The 15838-nt window shown below is 68.6% G+C and overlaps 1 protein-coding gene across 1 annotated transcript; it reads left to right on the top strand.

Moving 5' to 3' along the window:
• Positions 1-986: 986 nt before the first annotated feature.
• On the top strand, positions 987-14561 carry HDLBP (high density lipoprotein binding protein; the record flags this gene model as incomplete). The annotated part of the gene is made up of 26 exons (XM_084254659.1): positions 987-1062; positions 2603-2760; positions 3320-3535; positions 5562-5768; positions 5847-6062; positions 6326-6532; positions 6615-6722; positions 7318-7422; positions 7538-7616; positions 8172-8311; positions 8442-8546; positions 8739-8852; positions 9212-9298; positions 9375-9506; positions 9609-9827; positions 10840-11061; positions 11147-11365; positions 11543-11681; positions 12125-12270; positions 12551-12655; positions 12747-12881; positions 12967-13110; positions 13415-13600; positions 13742-13858; positions 13945-14073; positions 14177-14561. The coding sequence occupies 26 exons, from the start codon at positions 987-989 to the stop codon at positions 14261-14263; spliced, it is 3798 nt and encodes a 1265-aa protein (XP_084110785.1). The 3' UTR covers positions 14264-14561.
• Between the last annotated feature and the right edge of the window lie 1277 nt (positions 14562-15838).

The raw sequence follows: 15838 nt of genomic DNA, 5'->3' as shown, positions 1-15838 counted from the left end.
CCTCAGACGCACGTCGGAGGCACTTTCCCTAAAGACGAGCGTTTGAGAGCTTTCTGAGGAGAACGGTCTCCACGGCTGCCCGTGGCCCTCCCCCGCCTGAGAATCCGTGCAGGCGGCAGCCAGGCCTCTGTGCCCCGTGGCCGGGAGGGGCAGGGGCTCGGGGGGCCAGCGGGGGACGGGTTCGGCCCGGGATGTCCGCCGAGCAGGGGGCATGAAGCTGATGCCCCAAGGTAGAGCTTCCTTTCTGCCTCCGAGAAACTTGGCTGAACGGGGGTGTGCGGCCCGCAGCGTCAACGGTGTTTTGACCTTCTGGGTTGAGGTCAAAGGGCCTGTGTGCAGAGTGCTGGTCAGTAACGCCCCGGTTCCCCCCAGGAAAAGCTGGCAGGCTGACAGGCGACCTCAGGACGGACTCTCTGGCTACTGACCGTTTTGCTGGTAAGACCCGCCCGCCACACCCGGCCCTCCGCCTTCCGTGGGGCTCTCCCCTTGTCAGTCGGGGGCCACACTGCTCGGCTCTGCGCCTGGTCTCGCCCCTCCCCGGGGGCCGGGGCTTGCTTTTCTTGAGCTCCTTTTCTTGGGCGCGGTTTCCGCTCTGCTGTAAAAATCACTGAAGCTCACTCCTTGTTACTTTCGCGGCCTGCCTCCCTGGGCCTGTGCCCCGGGGCCCTGCACTCGCCCCTGTGGTCCCAGGCTCCCTGCCGAGCTGCTTGCGTCCGCGGGCCAGGCTCACTTGGGGGTGCGCTCCGAGCCCCCCGGCTCCTTGCTGCTGACCTGGCCACCTTGAGGCCTTGGCTTCCCGGCTGTCCTGTCTGCAGCGGGAGCGGAGCGCCGGGGTGGGGCACCGGGGTGTGGCTCCAGACATCCGACGTGAGCCCGAGATGAGGCCTCTCTCCTCGGGGCGGGTGGGCACGGCCTGCAGCCCAGGGACTCTGACGCCCCCCCACTCTTCACAGCATCCCCAGGACTGTGCAAGCGCGAGACCCACCATGAGCTCCGTGGCGGTGCTGACCCAAGAGAGCTTCGCTGAGCACCGGAGCGGGCTGGTTCCACAGCAGATCAAAGGTGACCGCATGCCTCCGCTGCCCGCCCCGGCCCCTGTGTGCTCGGCTCTGGCCGGTGGCCCCTGTCGGTAACGGGGTCCTTCCTCAAGCCCAGCGCGGCTCAGGGCCAGCCGCAAGGTGGCGGCCGGGCAGGCCCTGTCTCCGGCTCCCCGGGCAACAGGGGAGGACAGGCCCCCCTGGGGGGTAGAGGCCTAGCAGGCGGTAGCGTCTGCGTGTCGCGTCCCCGTCACTGCAGCGAGGGCTGGTGCTTTGTGCCCCTCCTGGACGCGTGTGAGGCAGCGTGGTGGGAAAGCCAGTTTCCCTTTTCTGCTTAAGATTCGTTTATTTATGCTACAAGAACTGGGGTGCAGGCCAGAGAGGCGGCGGTGAGAGGGCTCCCCAGAGAAGTGGGGAGCAGAACAAGCAGACCCACTGAGATCCCCTGCTGAGTGGGCAGCGGGAGACAGGAGAGGGCCGCTGTGCCCTGTGGGTCACTCCCGGCCGGGGAAGGACTTAGGCCTCCGTAGTGAGAATTTTTGCCTAAAATCTTTGAGTTGTGATTCAATTTCATAAGATCTTAAAGTTAGAAAAGCCGGTCGTTCCAGGAACGCGAGGAAGCGTCAGGTCGTAGCTGGAGATTGGAGTTGGCGTTTAAGTGAGTTCAAGTTGGGGGCCTCCCTCGGGGCGCAGGGGTCAGTCTCAGCACCATCGAGCTGTCAGCAGGCGCTGCGGCCTGAGTCCTTCCCTGGCCAGGGAGCTGCCCGCACGGTGCAGCGCTCTCCTGTCCCCCGCTGCTCCCCTCCGCGCTGGGTTCCAGTGGATCCTCCTGTTCTGCTCTCCGCTCTGTCTCTGAGGAGTCGCTCGGCCTGCTCCTCGGTTCTTGTAGCACGGATAGCTACGTCCTTCGAGAAAAAAAAAGTTAAAGTTGGGCTGACCCCGCTGGGGTGCCGGGGCTGCCTCCGGCCAGTGTAGCCCTGACTAGCTGAGTGCTCCGCCTGAGCCCTCAGCCGCCGCCTCTCCCTGCCCTCACCTTGCCTGGGCCTGCGCCTCTCTCCCCGCAGCGGAGTTGGGTGCTGACGGGCCTCCCGGCCACAGGCGCTGGCCCAGAGTTGACGGGTTCCCAAGGCAGCAGTCACCTCCTGCTCCGGGCCGCGGGCCCCCTGCTTTCTGGGAGGTGCGGGCGGTGGGTCGGACAGTGAACACCCTGGGCGCCATGGAGGGGGCGCCTGCTCCCCACCGGGCTGGGGCGGGAGGCGGGCTCGGGGCCAGCGCTGGCCGTGTCCTTGTGTCCACAGACTCGGGTGTGCTCTGGCCGGGTGTGGCTGTAGGTGGCAGGTGGATTGTTCTCAGACCGAGGCTGGGTGCTCCGGGAGCCCCTGCCGCGAGGGGCTGGAGTGCGGGTCTGAGCTGGTTTTACCCAGCTCAGGCATGAGGTTGGGGCGCCGGCCCCAAGTCCAGGGGCCTGCTGGCCTCAGAGCAGAGGGGTGGGGGCATTGTGGCTGGGGGCCCTGGAGCGCGTCTCCCTGTGCTGACCGCCGTCTGCACTTCTCCATGCGGCCCAGTTGCCACTCTGAGCTCGGAAGAGGAGAGCGACCCTCCGACCTACAAGGATGCCTTCCCCCCGCTCCCCGAGAAAGCGGCCTGCCTGGAGAGCGCCCAGGAGCCTGCTGGCGCCTGGGGCAACAAGATCCGGCCCATCAAGGCCTCTGTCATCACTCAGGTGGCGCCCCGGCCCCACCCCATCCGGGGGAGGGAATGAGGGGGCTCTCTGCAGGGGGCCTCATGGTCTGACCAGCCCCCACCTGGAGGCACGGTCCATTGCTCAGTCCTCCGGCGCGGCTGCCCTGGCCACCAGCTCTGCCACGGTGCCCCGCAGAGGGCCCAGGGCGGCCCTCCTGGGTGCAGCTGCCCGACCCCAGCCTTGGGAGCCTTCCTGGATCCCTGTGGTGTTAGGTTGTCTGGTTCTCCCCAATCCTGCCCTGAATGACTTCCACGGCCCTTTGGAGGACTGGCCCCTCCTGCCCCAGTGTCCCCAGTAGCACCGCTGGCCCGGCCCTGCGGTCAGAGGCCCCTCACGCTGTGGACTCCGCCTGGCCTCCCGGGGCCTTCTCCCCCAGCCCACCCTGCCTCTCGCCTTCCTCAGGCCACCGACAGACCCACGCCCCTGGTCTCCCCGGGGGCTCCCAGTCGTGCGTCCTCCCGCCTCCCCCTCCAGCTGGGCGGGCTGGGGGCAGACCCGTCCCCTGGTGTCCAGCATCCCCTGACGCAGCCTCTGGCAGGTGTTCCACGTGCCCCTGGAGGAGCGCAAGTACAAGGACATGAACCAGTTCGGGGAGGGCGAGCAGGCAAAGATCTGCCTGGAGATCATGCAGCGCACGGGCGCTCACCTGGAGCTGTCACTCGCCAAGGACCAGGGCCTGTCCATCATGGTCTCCGGGAAGCTGGACGCTGTCATGAAGGCCCGGAAGGACATCGTGGCTCGGCTGCAGACCCAGGTGGGTGGTGGGTGGGTGGATAGGCCAGCTGGGGCCAGAGCCGGGTGGGCTTCAGGCAGCCGCGTCGTCCAGCGCACGATTCCAGGCCTGGGCGGGGCAGGTCTGAGTCCAGGTCCCGCTATACCAGGCCTGGCCTTCACCGCCTGGCCCCCGCGCTCGGGGTGGGTTGGGCTGTTTTCCCCAGAAGCCCGGGTGTACGTCGGGGGAGCGTGGTGGAGGGGAGGGTCCCGCCCGCGTGTCGTCTGTGGTGGGAGCGGCCCTGGACGGGCTAAGCCGGCTCGGGGACTGCCCGGGCACCCCACTTGCCCCGCTGCCCTTAAAGCAAGTCCCAGACACGTTGCTTGCCTCTGAATTGCTTGCCGCGGGCCCGTTCGCGTGCACCTGCTGCGCTCGTTGACAGTCTTGCTTCCACCCCTGGGCTCCGGGCCAGGGGTGTCCAGCCGGCCAGTGTCCTGTGTCCTTGCTACCTGGAAGCTGTGGGCTGGTCCTGTGCCGGGGCTGCATGTGCAGGCCTGCTGCTCCTGCCGGGACTCCCCCCCAGCCGTGGCCACGCGGGCCCTGGCCCCTCCCGTGGTCTTCAGGCTGCACCAGCCCCGGACCACGGTGACCATGGCTACTCCTGGCTCGGACCTGGCTCCAAGGGGCTGTGCCAGCCAGCGCCTCCCGCTGCCTAGCTTGGGGCTGGTCGAGAACTCAGGCTTTCCACGCGAGGATTGTTGAGGGAGGCCAGATCTGCGCGTGTGATAACAAGGAAAATCAGGCTGCATCCCTGCCAGGCCCTGGGCCCCAAGGCTGTGGGCAGCTGGCGAGGTCTGGGTGGGCCAGTCTCCCTCGCCGAGCTGCGTCTGCTGCTGCATCCACGCTGGAATGGAAGGGGATCCCCCATGACCAGGCCAGGCCCAGCTGGTAGATCCTGGGGTGTGTGGCCTCCTGGCCTGCTTGGGTGCCCAGCCCTCCCTGACAGCCGCCTGCACCGGGCCTTGGGGTCTTGAGACCCGCCTGGGCCCAAGCTCTGCTGGGCGTGCGAGGTTGGCAGGGGCACGGCGTCGCCTAGGCTGAGGGAAGCACTGTCCCCACTGGCGTCCATGCGTCCAACACTTTCTGGCCGACGGCAGCTCTTGGGCTGGGGCGGTGTGGCCACAGGTCCCACTGGCTGGGGCTGTTTGTCCAGCTACAGGTCAGGGCCCCCAGGTCTGGTCCACTCTGGGCTGTCACTGCTCATGGTGCTCCTGTCCGTCTTCCCTGTTCTGTTCTGTCGAGTTGCACGAGCCTCTGGGGGTGTCTCTTGACCGCTAAGCCAGAGCCCGCCTCTGGCGGGCGGGGTGGCCGCTCTGAACCTGTCTTCTGCCCGCTGGTGCCCTCGCGTGGTGGAGCGCAGGCTGGAGCTGCTACTTCTGGCTCAGATAAGACAGAGCCTCCCGGGAGCCCCGGGGGGAGGCACGTGGCCCCCCTGGCCAGCGGAGCCCTCACGCATACTGGCTGTGCCCACTGAGGCCGCGGCCTCCTGTCCTCCCGTGGGCTCTTCTCACTGAGGGCCTGAGGGGCTCGTTGAGTCCCCTTCAGTGTGGCGGGACAGTGCCCAGTGGCTGGGAGCCCGTCGTGCGGGGGCTGGACCAGAGCATGCCCCGTCACAGCGCCGCCAGCCCCTGCTGGCCCCTTGGGGCGCTGCCTCCCGCATTCGGGTTCTCGGGGTAGGGAGTCTGGATGGACTCGGTTTTCTGTCCTCGGGTGACTTGTGAATCTAATGGGCTGTGAAAGAGGCCGGTTGGGCTCGTGTGCGGCAAGGCCGCTCCTGAGAAGACCAGCCTGGTGCTCCGGAAGCAGCGAGGAGCCCAGTTGTCTGCCACCCACCCCACCCTCCCCCCGCAGGCCCCGGCAGCCTGGGCTGGGGTTCTCAGCCAGTTACCCCAAGTGACTGTGGCGCGGCAGGCTGGGCTTTCCTGGCTCTGAGGCAGGGAGGGCACGTGAGGCGGGGCTCCCCAGGGAGTGGCCCTCTGGAGCCGGCCCTGCTTGCTCCCGGCCACAGGCCTCCGCCACGGTGGCCATCCCCAAGGAGCACCACCGCTTCGTCATCGGCAAGAATGGGGAGAAGCTGCAGGACCTGGAGCTGAAAACTGCCACCAAGATCCAGATCCCGCGCCCGGACGACGCCAGCAACCAGATCAGAATCACCGGCACCAAGGAAGGCATCGAGAAGGCGCGCCACGAGGTCCTGCTCATCTCCGCTGAGCAGGTGGGCCCGCGGGGGAGGATGCGGTGGGGCGGGGGCTTCCCTGGCCCAGGCGCACCAGCTTAGAGGCGGCTCTCCCAGGACAAGCGCGCAGTGGAGCGGCTGGAGGTGGAGAAGGCCTTCCACCCCTTCATTGCCGGCCCGTACAACCGGCTGGTGGGCGAGATCATGCAGGAGACCGGCACGCGCATCAACATCCCCCCGCCCAGTGTCAGCCGCTCCGAGATCGTCTTCACTGGGGAGAAGGAGCAACTGGCCCAGGCCGTGGCGCGCATCAAGAAGATTTACGAGGAGAAGGTAGTGGCGGGGTTGAGAGCCCCTGGGCGGGCCTGGGCGGGCCTGGGCGAGGGGTCCTCGGGGCTTGACTGGACCGTGGGGCTTGTGCTGCCGTATGTGAGCTGGTGCCTAAGACCAGACACCCGTCGCCCACTTGGCCACCCCGGGTGGCTAGAGCCCCCCAGGACCACCTCTGATGCGGAGCAGCAATGCTGTCAAGCGCCTGGTGTACGCTGCCGCCCTCGGCCATGTTTCACCCACACACTGGTCTCCCGTCCCCTTAGAAAAAGAAGACCACGACCATTGCGGTGGAGGTGAAGAAGTCCCAGCACAAGTACGTCATCGGGCCCAAGGGCAACTCCCTGCAAGAGATCCTGGAGCGGACGGGCGTCTCCGTGGAGATCCCGCCCTCAGACAGCGCCTCCGAGACTGTGATCCTGCGGGGCGAACCCGAGAAGCTGGGGCAGGCGCTGACCGAGGTCTACGCCAAGGTGGGCGCCAGGGCTCTGGGTTCCCTGCCGGGGCCGCACCGCCCGGCGCCGGAACCCCAGCCACATCTGCCTCCCCTCCTAGGCCAACAGCTTCACGGTGTCCTCCGTCTCGGCCCCTTCCTGGCTGCACCGCTTCATCATTGGCAAGAAAGGGCAGAACCTGGCCAAGATCACTCAGCAGATGCCAAAGGTGGGTGGCCACCGGCAGTCCTGGGCACAGGTCCTGGCCTCGAGGGGGCAGCACGCGTCTCACAGGACCCGCCGTCCTCGGGTCTTCCCGAGTGCGCGGCTACTGCATGTGCGGATCTGCAGGCACCTGTGACCCCTTCAAGGGCCGGCCTATAGGCAGCACACGCGGATGGGGGGCCTCTTGGTCTCTGTCTCTGTCTCTGTCCCGGGATCTCCCCATTTCCCAAGGACGGGCTCGCGGCCGGCAGACCTGACTGGGTTGGACATGCCCGTGACCACACCCCTCCCGCAGGCTCCGCTCGCTCGGGGCGTGTCTCCCGCCTCCTGCTCGGTCGCCGACAGACCAAATGGGTCGCTCTTACTGCTACCCTGCTTGCCCCCCGCCCCAGGGCTGGCCAGCGTCTCTGCAGCGCTGACGCGGCTCACATGTCAGAGGCGCTCGGCAGGCCCCAACGAGCCTGGTGGTGGGCAGGGAAGGCCTGGCTGGCCTCGCGCCCCACCCCCATGGGTGGGCTGCCACCTCCGGAGGTCACCCCCCCTCTGCTCAAGGCTGCGGTCACTGTGTCCCCTCTCTGACCGCCCCGTCGGCTGTGCAGGTACACGTCGAATTCACAGAGGGCGAGGACCGGATCACTCTGGAGGGCCCCACGGAGGATGTCGGTGTGGCCCAGGAGCAGATCGAGGCCATGGTCAGAGATCTGGTGAGCAAGGCCAGCGGCCAGGGCTCCAGGCAGAGCAGAAGGGCAGGCAGGGCGGCTCCTGGATAGGGTGGGGGCTGCGGAGCCCAGCCCTGAGCCGCCTGCCGGCCACCCGCAGGTCAGCCGCATGGACTACGTGGAGATCAACATCGACCACAAGTTCCACCGGCACCTCATCGGGAAGAGCGGCGCCAACAGTGAGTGGCGGGCTCCTCCGCGTTCACGGGCCACTCCCAGGGCAGGGGGTGGGGGGTGCTGGCCCTGGAAGTGGGAGGTTCGCTCCTGCCTCTGAGCCGCTCCCAGAGCCATGGCCACAGCCACTGGCCTGCCGCACCCTCTGTGGTGGTCACTGTGCGGGCTCAGTCCCGCTGGGGTCTCAGCCGCACCCACCTGCCCACGACCCTTGAGGGGTCTCGTCTGTCGGACCCGTGTTCTGTCAAGGGCGACCGGCCGGGTTTGGTGCTGGGCGTGGCCCCTGGGCTCCCTTATGGGTTGCGGACCCTTGGCTCGCTGGGGCCCGCGTGGTGGGCTCGTGGGCGTGGCGGCCCCCCTGGTAGCTTCCCAGCTCGGGTGGTCCTTCCCTGGGAAAGTGACACGAGACTCGTCTCTGCAGGGGCCCCCGCCCCACCCCCACGCACATTCCTGAGTGGAAGCCTATCAGGAGGCCCAGACGCCTCCAGGTCGGGGTGTCTGCCCAGGGGCTTGGTCCTGGGGGTGGCGACTTCCAACCCCGCCCGTCCATGCCCCCCCAGTCAACAGGATCAAGGACCAGTACAAGGTGTCCGTGCGCATCCCGCCCGACAGCGAGAAGAGCAGCCTGGTGCGCATCGAGGGCGACCCGCAGGGTGTGCAGCAAGCCAAGCAAGAGCTGCTGGAGCTTGCCTCCCGCATGGTGAGCCCGGCCCACGGGTCAGGAGCAGCCCCGGCTCAGGCGCCTCTCTCTGGGCAGCGCTGCAGGGGCCGTCAGGCGCAGTGGGCGGCGGGCGGCCAGGTGAACCCACTGTCGTGTGTCGTGTGCCCAGGAGAACGAGCGCACCAAAGACTTGGTCATCGAGCAGCGCTTCCACCGCACTATCATCGGGCAGAAGGGCGAGCGGATCCGCGAGATCCGGGACAAGTTCCCAGAGGTGGGCCTGGGGCTGGGGCTGGGGTCGTGGGGCTAGGGTTGTGGGGCTGAGGTCCTGAGGTCTGGGTCTGGATCTGAGGCTGGGGTCCTGAGGTCCTGGGGCTGGGGTTGTCGGGCTGGGGTCCTGGGGCCTGGATCTGGGATTGGGGCTGGGGCTGGCCGGTCCTGAGTGGCTGCTGGGGCTTGGCCCCAGGTCATCATCAACTTCCCAGACCCAGCACAGAAGAGTGACATCGTGCAGCTCAGGGGGCCCAAGAACGAGGTGGAGAAGTGCACGAAGTACATGCACAAGATGGTGGCCGACTTGGTAGGGCCTGCAGGGTGGAGGGGTCCCCTCTTCCTGTGTTGGGTCACCTTTTTTAGAGAAGATTGGGCCATTCTTATTTTTTCTCTCCTATGGCAGAGCAGGCAGAGGTGGCTGGGGAGGTGGGGGGTGGGTGATGGAGGGGCCCCAATGGGCCAGACGCCCCCCTACCCTGGAACACGGGGAGGGGAGCTGGGTGCAGCCCTGGCCAGTGTCTTTCTCGTGCCGGGCCCGGTCCTCGGCCGCTCTGCACTGGACGCGGCTGGGATGCCCTCACCCAGGGTGTGGCGGGGCCCCAGGGCAGTGGGCGGCCTGCTCCTGGCATCCATGGGGCTGAGGGCGCTTTCTCCCTCTTGGCCTAGGTGGAGAACAGCTACTCCATTTCCGTCCCGATCTTCAAGCAGTTTCACAAGAACATCATCGGGAAGGGGGGCGCAAACATCAAAAAGGTAGCGCCCACCGGCTCCAGGCACGGGGAGCCCCTGCCCAGCTGCCTGGCCTGCTGCCCACGGCCCTCTCCCCTAGATCCGGGAAGAAAGCAACACCAAGATCGACCTGCCGGCGGAGAACAGCAACTCCGAGACCATTGTCATCACGGGCAAGCGCGCCAACTGCGAGGCCGCCCGCAGCCGCATCCTGTCCATCCAGAAAGACCTGGTAGGCGGCGGGCCCCCCACCGCGGCCTGGCGTGGCGTCACCCGTGCTGCCGAGACCCCTCGGGTGCCGCGGCCACGCCCCCTGAGCCGTGCCCTGCTGCAGGCCAACATCGCCGAGGTGGAGGTGTCCATCCCTGCGCGGCTGCACAACTCGCTCATCGGCACCAAGGGCCGCCTGGTCCGCGCCATCATGGAGGAGTGCGGCGGCGTCCACATCCACTTCCCTGTGGAGGGCTCCGGCAGCGACGCTGTGGTCATCAGGGGCCCGTCCGCGGACGTGGAGAAGGCCCGGAAGCAGCTGCTGCACCTGGCGGAGGAGAAGGTGGGCGCGGGTCTGTCTGGCCCCTCCTGGGGCCCCTTGCTCTGGGGGCCATCGTGGCGCCTCTGCCGGGGACGCTGCCCCACCCAGGGTCCTACGCGGGGTCGCTCCCAATGTCCTAGGTCCTGCGGCTGAGGGTCGGCTCGTGCTGGAGGCGTCGCCGCTGGCCGGGGCTCCTCTGCTTTTTGGGAGACGCTCTTCCCAGTTTCTGATTGGGGTTCCACTGAAGCCCAGTTGGGGTCACCTTGGGCTCTTGGGGCTGTATCTCTAAGTCTTAGGTTTTCCTGCGCCCTGGGGTGGGGGCGTGCTCACTCTCTCAGATCCTGTCTGGTCTGGACTCTGGGGAGTGGCTGGGCTGGTGCTGGTTGGTCCCAAGCCCTCGGGGTGGCCGGTGGGCGTCGAGCGGGTCTCCCGTGACTTCCTGCCTCCGGCCGACGCTCACTCCCGGCTCCCGGTAGCTAGTCTTTCTCTGGAGCCGCGTGAGTTTGCTGGGCGCACGGTGCCCCCCAGGACAGCGTCTGGTCTCCCGCGGCGCCGTGCTTCCAGCCGGGGGTGGTGTCGCCCATGGGGCTGGGTTCCAGGCGCCTGACCACGTCGGCAGAGGCTGCTGTTTGTGTTGACATGAGCGGGGGTTCTGCTGTAAATGAATGGGGGGTCTCAGGCTTCTGGGCTCCACTGCAGCTGCCTGTGTCACTCTCCGCACTGCCAGCACCGTGCCCGCCTGCCCCTGGGCGTGCCCGCAGGGCCCAGACTGGCGGGGGCGCGGCAGTGGGGTCAGCGCACCCGTGGGGACGACTGCTCTGCCTCTCACCGTTGGCCGGGTTGCAGGAGCAGAGGGAGGGGCTGTGCTCCCTGCAGGTCATGGCCGGGGCGAAGGCGCATGCCAGGGCCCTGGGCCAGGCGGGCCTGGAGACACATGCAGGGGCTGCGCATGGGGAGGCGCCCCAGCTGTACTGCCCCGTCCAGGTCGGGATGCAGGTGGCAGCAGCCGATGGGCCTGGGTCGGTCTCTACAGCAAACCAAGAGTTTCACCGTCGACATCCGAGCCAAGCCCGAGTACCACAAGTTCCTCATCGGCAAGGGGGGCGGCACGATCCGCAAGGTGCGGGACAGCACCGGGGCCCGTGTCATCTTCCCAAGCGCCGAGGACAAGGAGCAGGACCTGATCACTGTCGTGGGGAAAGAGGAGGCCGTGCGTGAGGCCCAGCGGGAGCTGGAGGCCCTGATCCAGAGCCTGGTGGGCAGCGGCAGTGGCGGGGAGGCGGTGGGCGGGCGGGCAGGGGCGGCCGGGGGTGGCCAGGGGTGACCGTCCATCCTCGCAGGACAACGTGGTCGAGGACTGCATGCTCGTGGACCCCAAGCACCACCGCCACTTCGTCATCCGGAGGGGCCAGGTCCTGCGGGAGATCGCGGACGAGTATGGGGGCGTGATGGTGAGCTTCCCGCGCTCCGGCACGCAGAGCGACAAGGTCACCCTCAAGGGCGCCAAGGACTGCGTGGAGGCCGCCAAGAAGCGCATTCAGGAGATCATCGAGGACCTGGTGGGTGCCTCCGCCTCTGCTCTGCGCCTCCCGACACGGGGCCCTGGCGCCGCCCTGTCCGGGCCGCTCACTGCGGGGCAGCCCCCCTGCATCTGTGGGGCCAGATCTAGAGGGCGGCCTGCGGAGGAGTGGGGTGCGCTGTGCACAGCCCTTGACGTCCTCTTTGCTCCGCCCCAGGAAGCCCAGGTGACCATCGAGTGCGCCATCCCGCAGAAGTTCCACCGTTCGGTCATGGGCCCTAAAGGCTCCCGGATCCAGCAGATAACGCGCGACTTCAACGTGCAGATCAAGTTCCCAGACAGGGAGGAGAACCCAGGTGGGTGCACGCTGCGCCTGGGGAGGGCTGCGGGGGCGCAGCTACTGACCCCAGCTGCGTGCTCTGTCGGGCCCGGCCCCCCTCACCCCACCCCCGAGTCTCCCTGGAGCTGCCTGGCTGAGATGGCCGCCGTGAGCGGGGGAGGGGGCGCTTGGCTGCTGCAGGGTGGCCCCATGTCCTCCATGTCCTGTTGCGGGGCGACATCTCCCCTGGCCTGCCTGAGGCTGCGCTGATGGATGTCCCCAGGGGGCTGGCGGGCCAGGGGGCACTTCCTTCCAGTGGACACACCTCTGGGCGGCCCTTTCCACACCCTGTGGCCCCTCTCCAGCCCCCCAGGGGCCCACTGCCCAGAAGAGCCAGACAGACCCTGGAGGGAGGGCCGGGGCGGGGCGGGGCGGGTGGCCGCTCAGCAGCGGGCGCGGCCCTCCCTCCCTCTGGTGCAGCGCCCAGCGCAGAGCCGGCCGTGCAGGAGAACGGGGACGACGCCGGGGAGGCCAGGGAGGCAGAGCCCGGCTCCCCGCGGAGGCGCGACATCGTCACCATCTCCGGCCGCAGGGAGAAGTGTGAGGCCGCCAAGGAGGCCCTCGAGGTACCCATCCCCCTCGGCCCCGCAGCCCCCGCCTGGGCTGCTCGGGGCGCACGGCACTTTCTGGGGGGGTGGCCAGGCCTGGGGGCACCCGCAGGGAGAGGAGAGATGGGCGCCCCGGAGGGTGCTAGGGGCAGGACGTCCTCCTCTGCCCGGAGTCGCCCCGTGGTCCTGAGCTTCGCGAGGGGCCCAGAGCGGGGACAGGATGGGCGCTCGGCTGTGGTGACTGGAGCAGGGCTGGGTGGCCGCCCCAGGCCAAGAGTGAGCCCGTGGCCTCCCCCAGGCGCTGGTCCCCGTCACCATCGAGGTGGAGGTACCCTTTGACCTCCACCGGTACGTCATCGGGCAGAAGGGGAGCGGCATCCGCAAGATGATGGACGAGTTCGAGGTAGTGCGGGCTGGCGGGTCAGCGAGATGGTGGGGGCCCCCACCCCGGCGCCCACATGAGCCCGTCCCCACCCCCACCCCCACCCCCGCAGGTCAGCATCCACGTGCCGGCGCCCGAGCTGCAGTCCGACGTCATCGCCGTCACCGGCCTGGCTGCGCACCTGGACCGGGCCAAGGCCGGCCTCCTGGAGCGGGTGAAGGAGCTGCAGGCTGAGCAGGAGGACCGGGTGGGCCGGCGGCCGCACCGGGGGGTGGGGGGCGTCTCCCTGGAGAGCGGTTGCAGCTGACCCGCCCTCCCACTGCTGCCTGCAGGCTCTGAGGAGCTTCAAGCTGAGCGTCACCGTCGACCCCAAGTACCACCCCAAGATCATCGGGAGGAAGGGGGCCGTGATCACCCAGATCCGCCTGGAGCATGATGTCAGCATCCAGTTTCCCGACAAGGACGACGGCGCCCAGGTAGAGCGGCCCGCGGGCAAGGCCCGGCCCCCGCCCCAAGCGTCCTTGTCCTGGGGTGTCTGCGTTTCTTTGCCTTCACCTCCCTGTGGCCCGTCCTGCCCTGGCCCTGCTTCTCCCGCCTCTGACCTCCCGGCCGCAGCGTGGGGGCTGTTCGCGCGTGTCCGCCCCCACGGAGTGTGCTGGCCTCTGCCATCTGGTCAGAGGCGGGGCCGGGGCCCTCCCCACCCACACGGCCCTGGTTGCCTGCCCGAGCCCCCTGCGGGACCATGGGCAGGACCGGGCGGCCCCTCAGGCTCCCTCTCAGCCCCAGGACCAGATCACCATCACCGGCTACGAGAAGAACACGGAGGCCGCCCGGGACGCCATCCTGAGGATCGTGGGCGAACTCGAGCAGATGGTCTCGGAGGACGTCCCGCTGGACCACCGTGTCCACGCCCGCATTATCGGTGCCCGAGGCAAAGCCATCCGCAAGATCATGGATGAGTTCAAGGTGGGGGTTGGCCCCGGGGTGGGGGTTGGAGTGTTGGGGGGGGTTGGCCTCCCAAGGGACTCCTGGGGCTCTGGCCACGGCCTATCAGCAGGGAGGGCCAGGCGGGGCCTGGGGCCGGCGCTCAGCCACGTTCTCCCGCAGGTGGACATCCGCTTCCCCCAGAGCGGGGCCCCAGACCCCAACTGCGTCACGGTGACGGGGCTCCCGGGGAACGTGGAGGAGGCCATCGACCACATCCTCAACCTGGAGGAGGAATATGTGAGCGGGCGGGGTGGGGCCCCCGGGGCGGGGCCTCCAGGGTGGGGGCGGGGCCTGCATTCCTCCTGACTCCTGCCCCCCCACAGCTGGCCGACGTGGTGGACAGCGAGGCGCTGCAGGTGTACATGAAGCCGCCTGCCCACGAGGAGTCCAAGGCGCCCTCCCGGGGCTTCGTGGTGCGGGACGCACCTTGGACGGCCCACGGCAGTGACAAGGTGGGGCCAACGGCCAAGGGCAACGGGGCGGGGGGCACGGGTGGCAGCAGCCAACACCCCCCCCACCCCCCACCCCCGCTGAGGCCCTGCTTCTCCTCTGCAGGCCCCTGACATGAGCAGCTCTGAGGAGTTTCCCAGCTTTGGGGCGCAGGTGGCCCCCAAGACCCTCCCCTGGGGCCCCAAACGATAATGATCAAAAGCCGGCGCCGCCAGCCGCTGAGCAAACTGCCCTGTGCGGTTTTTCTCGACCTGACCAGCGGCTGGACACTCTGCACCGCCGACGCCCCTCCCCGAGGTCTCACAGCGAAGCCGGCAGCGCCGTGGCAGGTCCGGCCCAGCCCCTGCTCGGCCTGACGCCCGCCAGGCCGCCACTGTGGTCAGCCCCCCGGAGCTCGGGCGCAGGGTCAGGCCCAGCCCGGCCAGCATGTCCAGCAGGCGGCCCCCTCGGCGGGCCTGGTCGGCTTCCTGTGTCACGACCTCAGGAAATAAACTTCCTTGACTTTATAAAAGCCAGACGTCTCCCCATTCTTGCTGCCACAGGCCTCTGCCTCCCGCCACTGGGTGGTCTGCTGGGCCGGTGTCCCGTTGCTGCAGTGTCGGCGCCAGCCTGGAGCGGTGTCCCCAGCACCCCGGCTGCCCGGGGGTGCTCCAAAGCTGGGTCCACCCCTGCTTGGGTCTGGCCAGCAGCCTTTGCCACCTGTGGGGGCCAGCTTGGGGGCCGGGGATCTCTTCGGTGTGTGGGGGTGACCCCACGTCCCCACGCGGGTGCCACCTGCTGTGTGGCCAGAGTTGGGCTCTGCTCCCAGAAGGGACTAAGCCCTCCAGTGTCCATCCCAGGCCCCAAGGCCCTTGGGGAGCCGGGCGCCCCACCACTCAGGCCAGGCCAGGCTTTCCTCCACCCTGTTGGCCACTAATACTCCAGCCGCAGGTGCGTGATGGTGGTGAGGGGAGTGGCAGCCGCCCTGGCCCTGCCCTAGGTGCGCCCGCGGCCTGTCTGCTCTGCCCCTCACCCTCTACCACCTGAAACCTGCTCTTCCTTCTGGCCTCCTGCAGGGTCCTCTATGCCGCAGCCCCTGCCCGCCCAGGCCCCTGCTCCCCTGGGGCCGCCACTGCCAGGTCTGGGGCAGAGTCCAGGGGCCAGGACTCTGCAGCCCTCTTGCGGCCACCTGCCCGCGAGCACAGATGCAGAGGCTCCTGAGCGGTCACCTGGATTTTATGAACAAGCAGAAGGCGCGTTCTGGGCTCGGTTTGTCACGCCACCTGTGCGTGCTGGGCCATGGGGCCACGTGGTCAGGGCCCAGCATGTGGGGCGCCCAGCTGGCACAGCCCCAGCCCCCCCCCCCCGCGTGTCCTCGCTGCCCTGGCTGCAGCGGCGCCCGAGTGAGCCCCTCCAGAACCGCAGGGGTGGGGGCACCCCAGGGGCCAGCACCGCTGTGCCCAGCTTGGGTGTGTCCAGGTGACCCCGGGTGAGGCTGGCAGGCGACCTCTGGCCACGCCTTCAGGGCTCGGAGGGCGCCTCACACAAGGTCCGCCAGGCAGAGGCCTGGGGTCGCGCCCGTGGGGGCATCTGTGGGCCAGGCCGGTGGGGTGGGGCACAGGCAGGACACGCGGGCGCAGCCAGCGGCTCTGGGGCAGAGCGGCTTCCTCGAGGCGGGTGGAGACCAGGGGCCCCTGCCAGCAGCTGCCCACACTCGGCCAACAAACACAGCGTCCGCTTGGGCCCTCATTCTGGGCGGAGCTGCCCCGGGAGAGCGTCCTTGGTGTC

Source organism: Talpa europaea, assembly GCF_964194135.1.
Source record: "Talpa europaea genome assembly, chromosome: 1".
NCBI classification, from domain to species: domain Eukaryota; kingdom Metazoa; phylum Chordata; class Mammalia; order Eulipotyphla; family Talpidae; genus Talpa; species Talpa europaea.
This window is presented reverse-complemented; position numbering and strand designations above follow the sequence as displayed.